Source organism: Arachis ipaensis, chromosome B03 (genome assembly GCF_000816755.2).
Source record: "Arachis ipaensis cultivar K30076 chromosome B03, Araip1.1, whole genome shotgun sequence".
Lineage (NCBI taxonomy): Eukaryota > Viridiplantae > Streptophyta > Magnoliopsida > Fabales > Fabaceae > Arachis > Arachis ipaensis.
This window is the reverse complement of record NC_029787.2, coordinates 1191263-1208581: the sequence shown is the minus strand read 5'-3', so window position 1 is coordinate 1208581 and position 17319 is coordinate 1191263. Positions and strand designations below refer to the sequence as shown.

General features: G+C 42.1%; 2 protein-coding genes across 2 annotated transcripts in view; both read left to right on the top strand.

Annotated features, from left to right (window-relative positions):
* LOC107632418 overlaps positions 1-6914 on the top strand; it is a 32202-nt gene extending 25288 nt beyond the window's left edge. The window contains exon 3 of the mRNA XM_016336101.1: positions 6788-6914. Within this exon, the coding sequence (XP_016191587.1) occupies positions 6788-6914 (127 nt within the window). The remainder of the gene's footprint in view (positions 1-6787) is intronic.
* Positions 14614-15519, top strand: LOC107632419 (F-box/kelch-repeat protein At3g06240-like). Its single transcript, XM_016336102.1, has one exon. The coding sequence runs from the start codon at positions 14614-14616 to the stop codon at positions 15517-15519; it is 906 nt and encodes a 301-aa protein (XP_016191588.1).

The window sequence follows — 17319 nt, the reverse complement described above, 5'->3', positions numbered from 1 at the left end:
CATTAAGAAATATTAGGTGTGTGAATTCTAAATTGCGCGGTTTAGAATACACATTAGCATAAAAGCTATGTCACAAAAGAAGCATGCACTTCACTTATCCTAGTGTGCTTGAGATGCTTTAAGTAAGCTTGTAAGGTAAGACAAGCATTAGAGAAGCATGAAAGCATTCAAGTCAAACATATGGATGGATATAATCATGAACACAATGCATTAAGGTAAATGCACAACATCATCCATCAAGAGGTTGCCTAATCGAGGGAAAAGGATCCAAATCACATGGTGGCTAGCTACAACATGCAATTCAAAAGAGTTATAAGCTCGAAGACAATTCTCATCACTTGGTATTTTTCAAAAGGTAAGCATGAAGAACTCAAACCAAGTAACAAAATATAACCTCAATCATAGAATCCAACAAAGGTTATAAACATAATGATGTTAAGAAAACATCCCATTTTACTACTCAGCAGCAATTAATGGTAAGCAAGAATAACAATCCAACACTTACAATGAAAAAAAAATGAAATGGAAACTAACTAAAACTAACTATCAACTAAATGACTAACTAATTAGGTAACTAAAATAAATGGTTATCAATGGTGTTTGGAGGTGTTGGATGAGTGGTAGAAGGAGGGAAGAAGAAAGGAGAAGGAAAGAAATGGAAAGAGGAAAAGAAAAGAAGTGGATGGAAGAAAGGGCATCCACGCGTACGCACGCATGGCGCGCGCGCGTCGTTGGCTTATTTCGAGAGTGGCGCGTACGCGTCATGTGCGCGTGTGCGCAAGTGGGGTTTGTGCCAGAGGCACAACGTTGGCGCGGCGCAGGAACAACTCTCTAGAAAATGTATGGAGGTTGGAACTTCTCAATCCACGCGTACGCATGCATGGCACGCGCGTGTGGATGGTCGAAAATGCTGGAAGTGCGCGTACGCGCTATGTACGCGTACGCGTGGATGGTGCTCTGTTTTTCAAAAAAATTTTTCTATGTTTTTGCACCAATCCAAGCATTCCAAACCTCCAAACAGCTACCAAAACACCATAAAACTTTATTTAACATACTTAAACTACCAAACATACTCAACTAACTAAACAAAACATGAAATTAAACTAATTCTATCAATATGTACAAAAGAGAAAATGAAAGGATTTTACCATGGTGGGTTGTCTCCCACCTAGCACTTTTGTTTATTGTCCTTAAGTTGGACTTATGGGGAGCTCCTCATCAAGGTGGCTTGTGCTTGTATTCATCTTGGAACTCCCACCAATGCTTGGTTCTCCATTGTGCCCCAAGATTCTTCATGGATTGAGCCAAGTCTTGATGGAGTTCTTCACAAGCTTGGGGCTCCCAAAGTTGATCCTCTTCTTGTAATCCGGGATCCCACACTTTATTTTCACACCCATCTTGAAGTTGATCATCATTATTAATCCATCCGGGTGGTGAATAAGATGAATTCTCTATGAAATGCCCAACAATCCTCCTAGACCCATCTATTTGAGCACTACTCCAACCTTTATATCTCATGTTTGATGCATCAACCATAATGAGCCTTGATTTGCAACGCCAACCACAAAACCTTTTTCGTTTACGCTTCATCCCACAAAGCTCCCTAAGTTGGCCATCCGTTTCAAGCAAACCATATTCAAGTGGGATAATAAAGCTAATAGAAATAAATTTCACCCACTCAAATGAAGGAGTAGATGGCAACCTAGGCAAAGACAACTCCAAGAGTTTTGATAAAGCGTATTCAATTCCCATCCTCCTTTTTCTAAGGATTTCCACCTCTTCACAAGACTTCTCAATTATAATCCTTTGTTTAACAATTTTATATAAACATTTTCTCCTACTCAAGTCATAAATGGGAGGGTAAGAAAAATTTACCTCCACATTGCTTTCCATCTTGTTGGGAGAAGGTTCTTCATGCTCAAAGGATTCTTCACCACTAAGGTTTGATGCTTGATCTTCATTGCCATGGGAACTCAATTCTTGCTCTATCCCATCCAAGTCTTCATATGGAATATGCCTTGGAAGGTGTGCAATTTCCTCCCTAGCATCAATTTCAATCATCTTGGAGGGATTTTCTTCAACGCTATGTTCCCATGGAAGCTCCGCATCTCCTAAGTCCTCTACCACTTCTTCCTTGTCTTCAACAATTAAAGCTTCCTCCAATTGTTCCAATACAAAGCAACTTCCCTCATTTCTCACCGGAGTTTCCAATCTCTCCTTCATGCTATGTTCTTCATTTGATTCTCCACATGTAGCCATGGGAGTTCCTTGAGTGTTCAAGCATTGGGAGGCTAATTGATTTGTTACCGTATCCAAGGCGGTCATGAAATTTTGCACATCCCTCTTCATCTCTTCTTGCCATTGAACAAGAACACCAAGGGTTTCATCCATTAGAGATTGGGGTGGGTGGAAGGGTTCATCATTTTGGGGAAAGGGTTCATAATAGGAAGGTGGTTCTTCTTGGTAGAATTGTGGTGGTTCTATGTTTTCTATTCTTTCCACTTGTTGCACAACACACTCCATGGTTGCTTGAAATTGATCCAATGCTTCCTTGAGATGATCCCTTGACTCTTGTTCCTCTTGGATAATATGATTAGGATCATGTGACTCTTGGATCAATGGATATGAGTATTCTTCCATGGGAGGTTGTGGTGGAAAGTAGTATTCATCTTGTGGTTGAAAATTTTCATATATTGGAGGTGGTTCATCTTGGTAATAATGTGGAGGAGGTGGCTCTTGAAAATGTTGATGTTGGCGTGGTGGTGGCTCTATATGTGGTTCATATGGCTCATATGGTTGTTGGTAGGATGGATATGGATTAGGGTCATATGAAGATGGTTGGTAAGAAGGGGCTTGTGAGTATGGTTGGGAGTTATGTTGAGGGTATGAATCATAGGCATATGGTGGTGGTTCTTGAAAGTCACAAGGTGATTCACCATAACCATTGGATTGATATGCATCATAGAATGGCTCTTCTTCATAGTGCATTGGTGGGGGTTGTTGCCATGAGGATTGATCATATGCGTAGCAACAAAGAATTGAGAGGTAGAAGTGGAAGAAAGCAAAGATTAAAACCTAGATCTAAGAACTAAACCTAATCCTAATCCTAATTCTAGAGAGAAGTGAGAGCTTCTCTCTCTAGAAACTACTTCTAAACTAATCCTAATGAGTGTGAATGATTGGAATTCTCCCTTGCTCTTCAATCCTTGGCTTTAAATAGCATCTTTGGCGCCAAAGTTGGTTGGGATTGGGCCCCACAACCCTTGAGAATTCATTGGCCACGTTTCTTTTAAAAAAATCATAAACCAACACCGACGCGTACGCGCACATCACGCGTACGCGTCCATGGGGTAATTCGCAAGGTGTGCAAGCGCCAGGTGCGCGCGCGCGTCCATGGGCGAGTTCAACTTGTTTGACTTTCCATGATTTCTTCACTTTGCATGCTTTCCTCTTCACTCCTTTGATCCATTCCTAGCCTTTTCAATCTGAAATCACTAACAAATATATCAAGACATCTTATGGAATCAAAGGTGAATGAAAACCATCAAATTAAGGGTCTAAAAGCATGTTTTCACATCTAGGTACAAATAAGGAGACAACCACAAAACCATGCTATTTCATTGAATACATTTGGGTAAAAGGTGATAAAATCCCTTAAAATCAATACAAGATAAACCGTCAAAATAGGGTTTGTCAACGACACGGCCGCGTGGGGCATGCGGTCGCGTGGAGGGAATTGCGTGTTCAGCGCCAGTCCAGCACCACTCTAGCACAACTTTCAGCTGTGCACCTGTTTTACGTCGAAAATCAGGGCACGCGGCCGCATGGGTCACGCGGTCGCGTGGAAGGCCATTACGCCCATACGACGCGGACGCATCGGCGACGCGGTCGCGTGGGACGAATTGTGCCATTAGCACGCCTCTAGCCACGCTCCAGCGTGACTCTCTGTTCATTTTTATTTTTCTCTTCTCCCCTTGCGACGCGGACGCGTCGCTGATGCGGTCGCGTCGCGTAGCTTTTTTTTTTTTTTTTTTAGCCTGAGGTGTTCGGTTCATGTGATAAAATAGCTGCATGATCAGAAAATTAGTAAGAACTTAATAAAAATCAACTAAGTAAAAACTACTACTACGAAAAATAACTAAGAATGAAAAAGAACGATCATACCACGGTGGGTTGTCTCCCACCAAGCACTTTTAGTTAAAGTTCTTAAGTTGGACATGTTGTGAGCTTCTTGTCATGGTGGCTTGTGCTTGTACTGATCCAGGAATCTCCACCACTGTTTGTTAATCCAATGGCCACTGGGATCCCAAACTAGGCGCATAACGCCTTTAAGCAAGTGACAGGGCCCCAAGAGTGTTGATTGTGAGAATGAATTTCAGGGTCCCAAACCTTGCTTTTACACCCGTCTTCTTGTGTATCACCATTGTTCCCACCGGGTGGCAAGCAATCTGAATTCTCACATAGACATCCAAACAACCTTCTAGACCCATTCAATTGAGCTCTACACCAATCCTTACACTTCAATTCGGAGCATGCAACCATGTTGAACCTTGCTTGACAACTCTTACCACTAACCATCTTCCTCTTGCTCTTAATGCCACAAAGAGCTCTAAGTTGATCATCCGTCTCCAGTAGTCCATATTCAAGTAAGAAAGTAAAGGTTAAGGGTAGAAATTTTACCCACTTGAATGTTGTATTGGATGGTGATGGCTTTGGGAGAGGTCTTGCAAGCTCCACTCCCTTGTGTTCTTCTTTGAATTCTACCACCTCTTTGCAAGCTTCCTCAATTTCAACCTCTTCCTCTTGGTAGCTTTCTTCTAATTCAATCTCTTTTTCATTACTTACCAAGGACATTGGAGGTTGTGCATCTTCCTCTTCTTCTAATTGCTTGCTTATTTGGCCCATTTGCACCTCCAAGTTTCTAATGGAGGCTCTGGTTTCCTGCATAAAACTCATCATCATCTCCCAATTAGGATCTTCTTGGGATTTAGAGTTTGCCTCTTGAAGAAGATTTTGGGTGTTGATAGCTGGGACTTGCATGCCACCCATCTGTTGAGTAAGTAGATTTAATTGCTGAGTCATAAGCTTGTTCTGGGTAAGAATAGCATTCAGAGTTTCTACTTCCATAACACCCTCCTTCTGAGAAGCCTCAATATCTGATGGTGGCTCTTGATATGGGTAGAAAGATGATGGTTCTTGGTAGTTGGAAAAACTTGGAGCACTGAAGTTTCTTTGGTTTTGGCTTTGCCAACCAAAATTTGGAACGTAAAGGAAAAGAAAAAAAATTGACGTAAAATAATAATAAAAAATTATGGTAAAAATTTTTTTTTTCTTTCGAAAATTTAAAGCAAATTTTTTTTATAAAATTAAAAATAATTTTTTTTTTGAAAATATTTAAAACAAAATTTTTAAATAAAATTAAAACTAAAATCCTAATCTAAGCAATCAAACAACTAATAGTTGTTAATTACAATCAATCCCCGGCAACGGCGCCAAAAACTTGATGCGGTATTTTACAACCACACTTACTAACCGACAAGTGCACCGGGTCGTACCAAGTAATACCTTACGTGAGTAAGGGTCGATCCCACGATGATTGATGGACTAAGCAACAATAGTGTTTGATAGGCTTAGTTAGACAAACAAAAATTGATGTTTGAGATGCAGCATAAAAGAGATTAAACAATATAAAAAGATATTGAAGATAGAGGGTGATGATCGAATCCTAGTTTATATGCCACAAAAATCCTAATTATTCAAAGATAAAGGGATTATATGTCACGTATTCCGTTAAATACAAACAATTAGAAATTCAGGATAATATGTTTTCAAGCTATTGTTCAAGTAAAGAGCTTTTCCAAGTTTTACAAGAATTCAAATAGAACATGGGTCATACTTCCGTTCCACCCAAATTTATAAAATAAAGAACGAAAACAATTATTGAAATATAAATCAAAACATGAATTAAAATAGAAAAATGATATTATTAATCCATACAATAGACAGAGCTCCTAACCTTAACAGTGGAGGTTTAGTTGCTCATGGAAAAGAGAAAACAAGGATTCAGGTAAAAATGTACCGGGGGTCCTTTTTTCTGATGGCATTAGATCCCTTTTTATAACTAATCCTAATAAATTTTAAAATCTAATATTTAAAATTAAACTTAAAATAATATCTTTTCCTAATTTAAGATTTGAATTTAAATTCGAATTAATTAACAAGTATTCAACTGATGGGTGGGGACCACTTGATTTGTCCATTCTGCAGCTTCTAATCTGTGATTTCTGGGCTAAGAACTAGGTTAAAACGGCCCAGAAATCGACCCCAGCGTTTTTCTATATTTTCTGCACGTGGCGCATGTGACACATTCACGTCATTTGTGCAGATTCCAGTCCACGCGATCGCGTCAGGCACGCGATCGCGTCATTGCGATTTTCTCCATTCCGCGCGGTCGCGTGAGCCATGCGTCCGCGTCGGTATTCGCTGGTCATCTCCTTGGCTTCTTCTCTTTCTCTGCAGAAACTCCATCAAATTCCGCCAAATGCTACCTAAAATAAACAGTATTGTACAAAACTCAAAATAGCATCCATAGTGGCTAAAATATAATTAATTCTTAATTAAACTCAATAAATTAGATGCAAATTCACTAGGAAAAGATAGACAAGATGCTCACGCATCACCGATGCGCCGAGAAAACGGGATAATGCCGTCAGCCTTCCCGCCAATCGTTGGACGTCTTTGATACAACCCGGGCTCTTCATCTGGAGAATCGCTTGACACTTCTCAGGGTTGGCTTCTACTCCTCTTTGGGTGATCATGAATCCCAAAAACTTCCCAGCCTCTATGGCAAAGGCGCATTTGAGTGGGTTAAGCCTCATGCCGTGTTGCCGGAGGGACACGAACACGCCCCCTAGGTCGCTTAGGAGATCGTCGGGCCGTGTGGTTTTCGCGAGGATGTCATCCACGTAGACTTCTACTGTCTTGCCTATGAGCTCGCTGAATATCTTGTTCATCAGTCTCTGGTACGTGGCGCCAGCGTTTTTCAGACCAAATGGCATCACCTTGTAGCAATAGATCCCTCCTGGCGTTATGAAAGCCGTTTTGTCCTCGTCGGGTCGGTGCATCGGTATCTGATTGTACCCGGAGTAGGCGTCCATGAAGCTCAGATACCGGTACCCCGCGGCCGCGTCGACGAGTGCGTCAATGTTGGGAAGGGGATAGCAGTCCTTGGGACATGTCTTGTTGAGGTCGGAATAGTCTACACACATTCTCCACCTCCCATTGTGCTTTTTCACCAAGACCACGTTCGACAGCCAAGTCGAGTAGTCCAGTTCTCGGATGAACCCTGCTTCAAGGAGGCTGGCCGTCTGCCTGGCCACCTCCTCTGCCCTTTCCTGTGACATCTTCCTTCTTCTCTGGGCCACTGGCTTAGCTTCCGCCTTGACGGCCAAATAGTGTGACATGAGTTGGGGATCTATCCCTGGCATGTCGGCTGGCGTCCCAGCGAAGAGGTCGGCATTGGCTCTGATCATCTCCATCAAAGGTTCTTTTAACTCATGGGGGAGATTTCTGTTTATGAACGTGAACTTCTCCTCCCCATTACCGACCCTAATTTTTTCCAAGTCCCCTTCTGGCTCGGGTCTGGGCTTGTCATCTATTCTGGCATCCAGGTCGGCAAGGAAAACCCCCGATGCTTCTTTGGACTTTTTCCTGAGAGAGAGGCTGGCGTGGTCGCAAGCGACTGCCGTTTTCAAGTCTCCTGGTTGGACCCCATCACGAACTTCCTGGAACATGGCAAGTTACCTGATGACGAGAGAGCAACCAAAACGCTGAGAAGGGAGGCAGCCAGATATGCAATCATACAAGGGCAACTGTTCAGAAAGGGGCTCAGCCAACCCCTATTGAAGTGCTTGCACCCCGACCAGACGGACTATGTACTTAGAGAAGTCCACGAGGGATGCTGCGGCCACCATATCGGGGGCAAAGCCCTAGCGAGGAAGCTCATCCGAGCTGGGTATTACTGGCCGTCAATGATGAGAGACTCCAAAGAATTCGTTAGAAAATGCGTAAAGTGTCAAGAAAACGCCAACTTCCACAAAGCGCCGGCTTCCGAGTTGAGTCTACTGACGTCTACACGACCTTTTGCTGAGTGGGGAGTAGACCTCTTAGGACCTTTCCCGGTTGGCCCGGGACAACTCAAATATCTCATAGTCGCCATCGACTACTACACCAAATGGATAGAGGCTGAGCCACTAGCCAGCATATCCTCCTCCAATTGCAGAAAGTTCATGTGGAGACAGGTGATAACCCGTTTCGGTATCCCGGAGGTTGTCATTTCGGATAATGGGACGCAATTCACTGACAAGAAGTTCACGGAATTCCTCACCGACCTGGGGATAAAACAAAAGTTTTCCTCAGTGGAACATCCGCAGACAAACGGACAAGTGGAGTCCGCAAACAAAGTCATCCTACTTGGCCTCAAGAAGCGCTTAGACAACAAGAAAGGCGCATGGGCCGACGAGCTCGCTTCGGTCCTCTGGTCCTACCGAACAACCGAGCAAAGCTCCACGGGGGAAACCCCTTTTCGCCTAACGTACGGGGTCGACGCGGTGATACCCGTCAAAATCGGCGAACCGAGTCCACGACTACTTCTCGCAGGAGTAGACGAAGCGGTGGAAAAGGACCTGGTTGAAGAGACCAGAGAAATGGCCCACTTGTCAGAAACAGCACTGAAACAAAGAATAGCTCTGCGCTACAACACTAAAGTCCTCAGGAGGGAATTTGAGGAAAGAGACCTCGTCCTGCGACGCAATGACATTGGTTTACCGACCCCGGGAGAAGGAAAGCTGTCGGCGAACTGGGAAGGTCCTTACAGGATCAAAGAAGTGCTCGGCAAAGGCGCCTACAAGCTTGAAAGACTCGACGGCAAGGAAATCCCAAGAACATGGAATGCAGGTAACCTAAGGAGGTTCTATTCGTAACTTGGGCACACCGACCAAGCGGCCTAACGGGCCAATAGATGCTTACTCTATCCGCATGTAAATTTTTAGCTATTCGTTTTTGCTATTCGTCTTTATCAAGTACTTGCCATGTTAACAAATTTGTTTGGCTAACGACTAATTTTCATTTGTCTAAATTCTATCTACTACTCCCCAACACGTATTCCACACGGTCGCGTTCTTCAATGGCAACCCGGGACTGATCACCCCGGGAGCCAGATGGATCATAGCCATGACTAGCGGCCGCGATAACATGACCAAAATGGTCCAAACTGTTACCAACATAAAACGGTGAAACAGACACAAACGATAAGTCCAAACTAGAAAAACGGTAACAAAACATAAGATGCTACTAAACAAAACGAGACGAAGCGATAAAAACTAGCCGACTAGGCGACCCATAAGATAAGTTTTCACAAGTATTCACAACAAAATCACAAAACCTAGGCAAAGACAGAAAAGTAAAACAAGTCATTTCTTCGGCAGGTCAAGGATCTTGCCATCTTTGATCGTCTTAAAGACCCCAATCGCGGACGTATCGAAATCGGGAGCCACGATCTTCACCTGAGCTTTGAGGGCCTCCTTAGTCATGAAGATCACGTTCTTTCCTTGGTCTTTGGCCGCCTTATGATTCCTCTTCAGAACTTCGATTTTGTCCTGAGCAGCTTTGGCCGAGGAAATGGCCTGGTCACGCTCCTTCTCTGCAGCAACCACCCGACCTTGTGCGGCATTAAGCTGACTCTCCAGTGTCATCTCCCGCTCGGTCAAACGGGTGACGGTGGCATCGGAGGCCTTCATTTTTTCCTCAAAGGACATGGCCCTCTCCTCGGCGTCCTTGCGCCCCTTCTCCGCCAAAGACATCTGTTCTTGAAGTTTCTCAACCTGGACTTTAAACTCGTTGTTGGCCTTAGCAGCAGTCTCAAGTTTCCTTCGCAATGCCTGCATGCCCGACAACTCGAACTCTGCCTTCCGGGCTATCACCGCTCCGCGAAGAAGGGTACGATACATCCATCTCGCTTGGCTCGCAAGCTCGCCACCGAGAAAGTGGTCCTCCGTGCCAGGAATTAGCTGACTATCGATGAAGGCACCGGCATCAAAGTTCCTCTCCATGACGGTAAGAGCCCCTTTCGGGCTGGAAGAAGCCCTCTGCCTCTTGGGAGTGCGAACGAGTTGGAAGTCATCATTTTCTTGCGGGGTGGAGAACGACTGCCCAACACCGGCCGTCTCCTCGGGAACAGGAGAAGCCTGCGCACTGGCCGAATTCTTACCGGACATTGCGGCGTCATGAGGAGAGGACATGGCCTGGTCCTTCCCCTCCTCGGCAGGACCTTCCGACTTCCCGTCGACATTCTCATCCGCCTTCTCCTCGTCGCTGTCTTCCAAAAAGGTCTTCACCAAATCTTCCAGCCCTGTCACTGAGGCAGACATCTCCACTGCGACAAAGAAATAAGTGTGTCAGTCGGGAAGCCGGTAAAAACAGATTAAAAGACAACCAACACAGAATCACAAAGGCAAAACAGTTCACAAATATAACTTCGGGTGACCTCCCGATCACCCATAAGAAGGTGGGGATTCACGTGATTTTTTCCGAAAATTGCGAATAACACGTCGGCAATCCTCTTATCCTCGGGGGACATCCCCTTGTAGGTCACCTTGATGAAAGTATTGGACCCCGCCCCAAAGCTCCAATACGTCGGGATGAGACGTTCTCCCTCTAGCGACAACCAAAAAGGATGACGGCCTTTGACGGGACGAACTTTGAAATACTTGTCCTTGAACCCATGATAAGAGTCCTCGAATAGGCCAAATATCCTCCGACCTTGAGCAGACCGGAAAGATAGGAACCCTTTTCTCGCCTTCCCTTGTTTGGAGGGGTTGGTAAGGTTGAAGAAGAAGAGGAAGACATCCACTGACGCCGGCAGCTCGAGATATTCACAAACCATCTCGAAACAGCGGATGAAAGCCCAGCTGTTTGGATGAAGCTGCGACGGCGACACGGAGATCTGATTAAGAAGCGACATCTGGAAGTCGAAAAATGGTATACGAACACCCACCTGGGTGAACATGGCTTTATAAAACCAGCACCAGTCGGCAACCCGGGGGGAGTGGAAATTGATCTCGTACAGCCGCTCGTGGGGAGCAGGAACGAAAACGTCATAATTGACCTCCTCGTCTGTCCCGCCACAGAGATACTCGACTTGTCGGAATTCCATCAACTCCCTCTCGTCCATCTGATTTGGCGAGTCCTTAACATCAGAGGTCACCCAGGCGTAGGGGTCGTAATGCGCGGAAGAAGAAGCCCGGGAAACAATGCGAGGCATACCTACAGTGGGGGGTACCACTTCGTTAGTCTATGAGGTCGGGAGTCCAGAAAATTTCACAAACTATGCCCATCCTACTCAACAGGTAAAATCAAATACGGCTAGAAACTACCATCATACAAACCACCTAGAAGCCTACCCTGGAATGGTACCCCTCTCCTAGCGCACCTACTTGACACTAAAAAGCTATGCATCAACGAAAATCAAGCAGACACAAGCAGCAAACATACAACAGTAAAGGGCAGGAAGACAAGGATCGAGAATTACCTGGATTGGTTGCAGGAACTTGGGAGAGAAGGAAGAAACACAGGAACGCTCGAACGGAGTTTTGGATATCAGGGAGTGAAGATGAAAGTAGCAAGAATGGGAGAGAGAGAAAGAAGGAACTGTTTAAAAAACCGCTACACAAAGCGCGAAAGGACCAGGGGCATAATGGTCTTTGCTCATGGAGTTTTACAACCCATTATGAGCATTTAATGCCCGACGCGAAGAACGAAGCGACGAACGGTCGCTTCAACAACCAAGAGACACGCGCGCAGAAGGCACGTCCCTCCCACGGGCGGCCGACCTGACGACGACGCATGGAACAAGAAGCAACACGCCACTGATAGCTCTCACGACTATTACTGGCGCGTGGGGGCACTGTTACGGCCTGGCCCAAACCCCTTACGGGCTGGCCCGGCCCGAGTATCACCCGACCCAAACGGTCGAGTGAGACGCCCCGCAACCGACCCGGACACGCGTCTCTGACAGCTCATCCACCGCTGTGAGTAGGACGCCCCAAAGAAAGTGGGTCTGTCCTTGCTGGGCCCACCTCTGACACAGTATATAAGGGGAAGGTTTTACCCTTCCCCCGAGGTACGTCACATATCACACCACCCTTTTTCGCCTGCACATTCACTGACAAGAGCATCGGAGTGTCTTTGCAGGTGACACCCCCCTTTTTTCCACACGAAGTACTCGGGGCCTCGTGTACACCTGCCCGGCAGTCCAGGATCAGACGTGACCCCACCACTCATCAAGGTCTCAACCCGACCCGTCCGATACACGACCTACCGAACATAAAATATGCTCATCCCTCGTGGTTATGATTATTCTACTCCCTTCACAGAGTAATTTAGGTTTGATAGCCAATTCTTCTAATTGTTTTAGGTGATCAACATTGTCCAACACAACAAGCACCTTTATACTGTGTAGCCTATTTGTTATAATCCCAGATATCTCGGAAGGACTGTAAGTATCTAAATTTTTTTCGTCCAGAGCTTGACGAAGAATTTGTTTTTGTATGGCCATAGCACCACCATCCATGTAAATTTTGCACACGTTCTCAACAAAACAAGAAGCATCAAATTGATAAGAGATTCTATCATATAAGGCAGTAGCATGAGTTGTCTTTGCTATACCGTCGATTTCCATAATCCTAAAATTCGAAAGCTCAAGTCAATTTTGAAAAGCTCTATTTTAGGTGTTTTTAAAATATTTCCATTTTTTAAAAACTGTAAACATAATAAAGACATGCTTTTTTTGATTTATCTAACACAAAATAAGGAGCTTGAGCTTTTAAAAAGTACAAACACCTCTTTGAAAAATTTTATCACACCAAGTCTTAGAAGAATTAAAATATTAAAAATATAATTATTAATATATTTTTTATTAATTTAATTTTTTTAAAACAAAATTATAATATGACATTAACAGATTACAATTAAATAGGCAGGATAGAAACTACTATCACATTATATCCTTAAAATTTTTGAATTTATCAATTAACAAATATTATTATACAAAATAAAAAAAATGTCCACAAACCTAAAATATTTGTTTTTTGATATTTATATAAATATATTTTGGACTATTTAGAGTGACCAAAATTTACATAAACAGAACTAAAAACAAAGAAACAAAAAGGGATGAACTAATTAAATTAAATCTCTATTCTTTGAGACGCTAAAATGAATGAGAGGTAGCATCAATGGAATTCATATTCAAATACTCTCCATTTTGTGTGTTAAGATCAGAAAAGCAGAATCTGATGCCCCCTTCCCTCTTATGACTCTCATCAACTTCTTCACTTAAAACAATAGCTACTTTTCTCCAATTACATCAGATTCTCAACATTAAATATAACATCACTAAGCATATCAATGTTGAAGGGAAAACAATGGCAACTATTATTGCTGCCACTTGTGTGTTTTTGACATCTGAATTTTCTCACTAGAAGATTCTGTGCAAGAGACCAATAATGTAAGTATTTAGTAGCAGATTCACCTTGTACATGATATTACTTTCCTTTATATACTTTTAACAATTTCATCAGGTTGATATTGTCTATATTTAGATTCAAAGATAAAATCATTGATGGCCATAGTAAAATTAGATGTTATACCTTTTTTAGAAGCCTGTTCTATGTGATGATGGTAAGAATCCATCAGATTTCCATTCTTGAGTCAGAACCATCAAAGTTTGAATATATCTCCGGTTGGCTGGTCCTAAAAGACAAAGTACCGTTCTACATGGCAATGCAGAATTTGAATATATTTTATTTTTATTATTAAAAGTTAACAAATACACTAAATAAATAAAAACAAATCTTTTTTTATTGAGAAAATATTTTTTTATAGATTTTAACAATTTGATGAAGTTAATATTTTTTATGTTTAATTCAAAGATAAAATCTTTGATGGTCACTTGACCATAGTTAAATAAAATCAAAACAGAATAACGAATATAATTGTAATAAGATATTATGAAAATTAACTAATTAAGAAATAAATTATGAGAAAGTCTAGAGATCAGTAATTTTTGTGTTTTGTGTTTTGTGGCGAGCACTTAATCATTAAAAAAAAGTGAATAATCTCTCATTATTAAATGTAATCTCACACCATTAAAAACACTATTGATGGCCATTGTCTCCTAGCACTCCTCATAAAGTGTTGCGAGGAAGGACAAGGCTGTCACAACCACCGAGGGGTGGCCGGAACTGCTCTGCTGTACCACCACAAAACCACCGCCTATCCTTCTGGACGAGCTCATAGAGGAAATCCTGCTGAGGATTCCGGCAAGGTCTCTTGTTCGATTAAGGAACAGCGTCTGCAGTTCATTCAGAACCCTAATTTCCAGCTCCCAATTTGCCAAGGACCACCTTCGACGTTCAATGGCGGTGGATCTAGCCTTGACCCACCCGCGTATTGCCTATTATAGCTCCTGGCACAAATACTACCTCACAATCGGAGTTTTCTCCGTCCGATCTGTCTTCGAGAACCGTCCCCATGAACCCACCAAAGTAGTTGCCTATGTGGGACGACGCCACCTTTGGCTCTTGTAATGGATTGCTGTGCTTGCACGATAAAGAGCGTGCCATGCTGTGGAACCCCTGCACCGGATTCACATCTCAGCCGCTTGAAATTGGAGGTTTATTCCACGTCTGTGGATTCGGTTATGATCATGTGAACGACAAGTATAAGCTTTTCATCATTGTGGAAAAGAAATTAGGTGAATCTTTCACCAGAATTTTCACACTCGGCCCAAAATGTACCTGGAGAACAATTCAGGATTTCCCATATAGACCACATGACCCCAATAACAAGGCTATTCTGTTGGCTCCGGTAGGGCTTTTTGTAAGTGGCACTGGCACCCTTAATTGGCTTCTTTGCAGCAGTCGTACTAGTTTTGTCGCAGTTCTTTCCCTTGACTTGGTGAAAGAGACTTATAGTCAGATTTCCCTTCCCAGTAGGGATTCAGATGATGCTCTCAGTGTGTTTCCCCAACTGGCTACCTTGAGGGGTTGTCTTGCTGTTTCTTATGAGACTAAGAAAACTCATTCGACTCTCTGGATGATGAAGGAGTATGGAGTTCCTCAATCTTGGACTAAACTGGCCATAATCCCCCACCACCCACTACTCGTTAATCCTCCTAGAAATTATGCATTAGAGCCTATGTACATGTTGAAAAATGATGTTCTACTGGTGATGTCTCCTAGTGGCAAGTTTGTTTTGTGTAACTTAAATGATGGCACCATAGATTTTCCTAATATTGACAGCTCCGGTGATGGCATGACCCAACTCCGTCCTTTGTCTCGGGGTGCAGGCGGAAGGACCTTTCACATCTATCATGAAAGCTTAGTTTCACCCTCGCACTTTGGTCTTCCAACTTGCTCATCTCAAATGCGGTTATTTAAGCCAGGCCTATTCATTTGGTGAAGAATTTCCTACCTTGTCTCTTGAATCCATAACTTTATTATCATTAATGTGGGTCCTTGTTTTTTTGTATTTTTTTTTTTATAGACTGATAGACTCTGGCTTCGATTTAGTTAGAATATGTTGTTAAGACCACACAGAATAGATAAGTCCCCAGCTGTTCTCAGTTTGCCTCCTTTGCTGCCAGAATGCCTCCCTTTGCAGGATTGTTCTAATCTCTTGTGGTTGGTATAGCAGCAATTCTGATTCTAAAAGGAGGCAACCACATTAGCTTTTAGACCATTTCATAAAGGAGGCCTCTTCTTACGCAATTGTTGATCTTAGTGACGCTGTTGCTGCTTGAGTATGTTGTCTGCTCTGTTTGGCTGTTTTAAAAGTTCTATCCCATACACTTTGCTTTGATTATATTATAGCTAACAATCACTTTTATATGGAAATTGAGAAATCAGGCGTTCTTTCAAAGTGATAGAAAGTTGAAAGTTTTGACAACTGAAAATTACCCACAAAAGGAATATGATATATTCTTCCGTATAAAAGGATCCAAAACTTTTGGCCCATCATTATTTCACTATGAAGAATGAATTGATTTGGAATAAAGATGTGGGATAACACTAAAAAATAGATATAAGCAAAAACGCTACCAAGTTTGATTGAGAATTAGCATTCTTTTGTTTCCGGCCTCAAAACCCGCTTTTGGTGGCTCCCAACTAACCAATTTTGAAATAGGTTCTTTTCAAGGACCCAAAGAGTCTCTCATAAAACTAATGGTTCGCTGAGGCCAAGTGTTGGGGTTCGAATCCCGTCTTGTGCATATAACAATTCATTTATCAGTAACAGACTCTTAATTGGAGTTTAAATTTGTGACGGATTAGTTTTTGATCTATCGAATTAGGAGATACCATGGGCAACAAAAAAAATAATTAAAGAAGATTGTGTTTTATAGAGTAGAATGAGATAGCATAAGGAAAGGGCATTAGGTATGAATTATACTTATATGAATAAAAAAATAAAAATGAAAAATAGGATCTACATGGAACGAGGACATTATGGTAAAAGAGGAGGAAAGTTGCGCGGAGAGTATTATGTTAATGAACTAATGAAGTCAAATTAACAGGGTCTGAAAAATAGTTAATAAGTTGATAAGTCATGATTATGAAGTAGTGTAATTAAAATTTACAATTGTAATGTAACTTTAAGTCTTTTTTTATTATAAATAATATTATTTTAAATTTTATATTATCAAGAAAAAATAAAAAAAATTATATAAGGACTAATTTGATTAATTTTTAAAATTTCAAGGATGAAAATGACTTACGTCTGAACTTTCAAGAACAATTTTAATTATAAATAACTTTTTTACATATCAAGTGCCACGTGTCACTAAGTTGACACGTCAACCAATCATCTTGTGACACATGGCATTAGCCTCACGTCATCATATGCCACGTGGCACTTAACGTGACACGTCATCATCCAACTGACAGAAGGACTAACGTGACTAATCGTGTATCTTTCGGAGACGATTTCGATTAACTTTTGTTAGGAAATTATTTGATTTCCTAACTTATTTGTGGGCAATACATATATTAATTATAATCACAAATTATGCTATTTCAAATTAAATGACTTATATAATGGTGATCTTATTTATTGTTAGAAATACTAAATTGAATAAGTTATTATTACTTTTGATTTGGAATTAAATGAGAATAAAACCAGATATTATCTTTTGTTCCTTAAATAATTATCATTTTGGATTTTAGATATATTATCTTTTGGGCTTTAGATACTATTTTATTTGGG